General features: G+C 41.8%; 1 protein-coding gene and 1 pseudogene across 2 annotated transcripts in view; one reads left to right on the top strand and one right to left on the bottom strand.

Moving 5' to 3' along the window:
- The window catches only part of LOC109117057, a 36,017-nt pseudogene that overhangs the window by 28,200 nt on the left and 4,637 nt on the right, over positions 1 to 3,180 (bottom strand).
- LOC104822826 overlaps positions 14 to 3,180 on the top strand; it is a 6,162-nt gene continuing 2,995 nt past the window's right edge. The window contains exons 1-2 of one of the 2 annotated variants that reach the window (XM_019203592.1): positions 14 to 1,136; positions 1,267 to 1,352. In XM_019203592.1, coding sequence (XP_019059137.1) covers positions 22 to 669 — 648 coding nt within the window. In that variant the 5' untranslated portion in view covers positions 14 to 21 and the 3' untranslated portion in view covers positions 670 to 1,136; positions 1,267 to 1,352. Of the gene's footprint in view, positions 1,137 to 1,266; positions 1,353 to 3,180 lie in introns of those variants that run through there. The other variant, XM_010554178.1, reaches the window with a different exon arrangement.

Genomic DNA, 3,180 nt, shown 5'->3' with positions numbered 1-3,180 from the left:
CAGCCTGATCATATGCAAGAAATGAGGAATTTACTGATGGAGCTCATCACTACTGTGAGACAACAGGGAGCAGCACCAGCTCCACAACCGGTCCCTGCACCACCACCGCCTTATGTACCACCACCTCCACCTCCCGTACAACCGGTTGCAGCTCCTGCACCTGCACCACCTGTGATGAATGCGGAATTTTTTCAGTTCCTTGATCGAGTGGAGCGTCGTACAGCTCCAAGATTTGGTGGTACATCTGATCCAGCTGTGGCCGAGGATTGGTTGGACAGGATGACTCAGATATTTGATCTTATCCAGTGTCCTGATCTTTTTAGGGCACACATATCCATCTACCATCTGGATGGAGAGGCGAGACACTGGTGGAAAGGAGTTGCCCAACCATTTGGGACAAACTATCAGTTCACTTGGGGACAATTCGTCCATGCATTTCGAGAGAAATATTACTCACCTGGAGTACAAGAGGAGATGGCGATGAAGCTTATTAGCCTTCAACAAGGAAATCGTTCAGTGAAAGAATATGAGAGGGAATTCAATTCATTGGCTAGATATGGAGGTGAGATGCTGCAAACAGAGACCTTAAGGGTTAAGAAGTTCGTAAGAGGACTTCGTCCATCTCTCAAGGCAAAGGTAGGTTTCGAACAACCACATATATCTCATTGAGATAATGTTACCTTGCTAATTTGAGATTGTTTATCTATATGTGGAACTTTTGAAAATTAACTCGATGTCAGAAATAGTTGATATGGCTGATCGAGCTGAGAGAACAGAACGTGAAATCGAAGCATCTACTAAGAGGTCGACTAACCCCAGTCATAGGCGTATAGCCCAAGATGACAAGAGTAAGGGTAAGGCGGTTGTGCAACCTTATACATCCGGTATCCCGATGTGCTCACAATGTGGGAGACGTCACTTTGGCGAGTGTAGATTGCTCCAGATTACTTGTTTCCACTGTGGAAGGGCGGGATATTATAAGAGCGATTGTCCCGAGTTAAAAAGAGAAGCACCTAAGAGGATTGAACAAAGACCAGTTCATCAACAACCAGCTGCTAAGAGACCAGCGGTGAAGCCTAGGGTCTATGCTCTACGAACTGAAGTGCAAGAGGAAGAAGAAACGACAACAATCATAGGTATGTTGATATTTCATTTAAATATAATAGGAAATCGTGATAAATATGGCTAATTAAAAAAAATTTCGAATGTAGGTGTGGTTAATTAGTTATAGGTGTAATTCACTGGTCATATCATTTCTCTTCTTAGGTATGTTGAGTATTGGAGGTGAACAAGCTCATACCCTTTTTGATACAGGGGCGACACATAGTTTTGTTTCGCCCACACACGTAAATCGCATGAAGATTGCACCTGATATTAATAGTGGTAGAATATTGGTCCATACATCTGGTGGAGAGGAAATGGAATCGGAAGGAATGATTCGTGATGTATCGGTCTTGATTGGTATACATGACTTACATGTTGATCTGATAGTGGTACCAATCAAGGGATATGATGTGATTTTGGGTATGGATTGGTTATCAAGTCATCGAGCTCATCTTGATTGTAAGAGAGGTAGAGTTCGTTTTGAACAAGAGGGATCCTTGGTACTAGAGTTTGAGGGTGCAAGAAAGACTTCAAGTTTGCCTTTTATTTCAGCAGTGCGGGTAAACCGGCTAATTCAACAAGGAAGTGAGGCATATTTGGCGGTAATAGAATTAAACGGACCGGAAACATCAAGTAAACTAGAGGATATACCGGTTGTTAATGATTTTCCTGATGTCTTTCCGGAAGATCTACAGGGAATACCTCCTCTAAGAGAGATATCTTTTCCTATTGAGTTGAAACAGGGAGTTGAACCTATCTCTAGAGCCCCTTATCGTATGGCTGCTTCAGAAATGACTGAGTTAAAGAAACAGTTGGTGGGGTTGATTGGAAAAGGTTTTATAAGACCTAGTACTTCTCCTTGGGGTGCTCCTGTACTATTTGTTAAGAAGAAAGATGGGAGTATGAGATTATGCATCGATTATCGAGGATTGAATCAGGTAACAATAAAGAACAAATATCCACTTCCAAGAATTGATGAGCTATTGGACCAACTTCAAGGTGCTAGTTGGTTTTCGAAGATTGATTTACGATCAGGTTACCACCAGGTACGTGTTCTAGATGATGATATAAAGAAAACTGCTTTCAGAACAAGGTATGGACACTTTGAATTTGTTGTCATGCCGTTTGGACTTACCAATGCACCTGCAGTTTTTATGGAGTTGATGAACACAACATTCAGGGATTATTTGGACGAGTTTGTTATCATCTTCATTGATGACATCCTTGTGTATTCCAAATCTCGTGAGGATCATATGATACATTTAGAGAAGGTGTTGAAACGCTTAAGGAGAGAAAAGTTATATGCAAAGCTGAGTAAGTGTGACTTTTGGATGCATGAGGTAGGATTTTTGGGGCATGTGGTATCTGCGGAAGGAGTGAAAGTAGATCCATCCAAAGTGTCGACTATAGTTGATTGGGTGAGACCGTCTAATGCTACAGAGATTCGAAGTTTCCTCGGGTTGGCTGGGTATTACAGAAAGTTTGTAAAGGGTTTTGCCAACCTATCTAAGCCATTGACGAGATTGACGGGAAAGGGTGTGAAGTTTGAATGGGACGAAAAATGCGAGACAAGTTTTGAAGAGTTGAAGAAGCGATTGACATCAGCTCCTATTTTGGCATTACCAAAGCCCGGAAAACAGTTTGTGGTGTATAGTGATGCCTCTCACCAAGGGTTAGGATGCGTGTTGATGCAAGAAGACCGCGTTATTGCGTATGCATCACGCCAACTTCGAAAACATGAAGAAAACTACCCTACTCACGATTTAGAACTTGCAGCTGTGATTTTTGCATTGAAGATTTGGAGATCTTACTTGTACGGGGAAAAAGTTCAAGTATACACTGACCATAAAAGTCTCAAGTATGTGTTCTCTCAAAAGGAACTAAATTTGAGACAACGCAGGTGGATGGAATTAGTGGCAGATTATGATGTGGATATTGCCTATCATCCCGGCAAAGCTAATGTGGTTGCAGATGCCTTGAGTAGAAAGAAAGTTGAGTTATCTACTTTGAGATTGACAAGTGATCTAACAACTCAATTGAGTTTAATGCAGATATCAGCTCAGGAGAATCAAGACG

Source organism: Tarenaya hassleriana, unplaced genomic scaffold (assembly GCF_000463585.1).
Source record: "Tarenaya hassleriana unplaced genomic scaffold, ASM46358v1 Cleome38, whole genome shotgun sequence".
Taxonomy (NCBI): Eukaryota; Viridiplantae; Streptophyta; class Magnoliopsida; order Brassicales; family Cleomaceae; genus Tarenaya; species Tarenaya hassleriana.
This window is presented reverse-complemented; position numbering and strand designations above follow the sequence as displayed.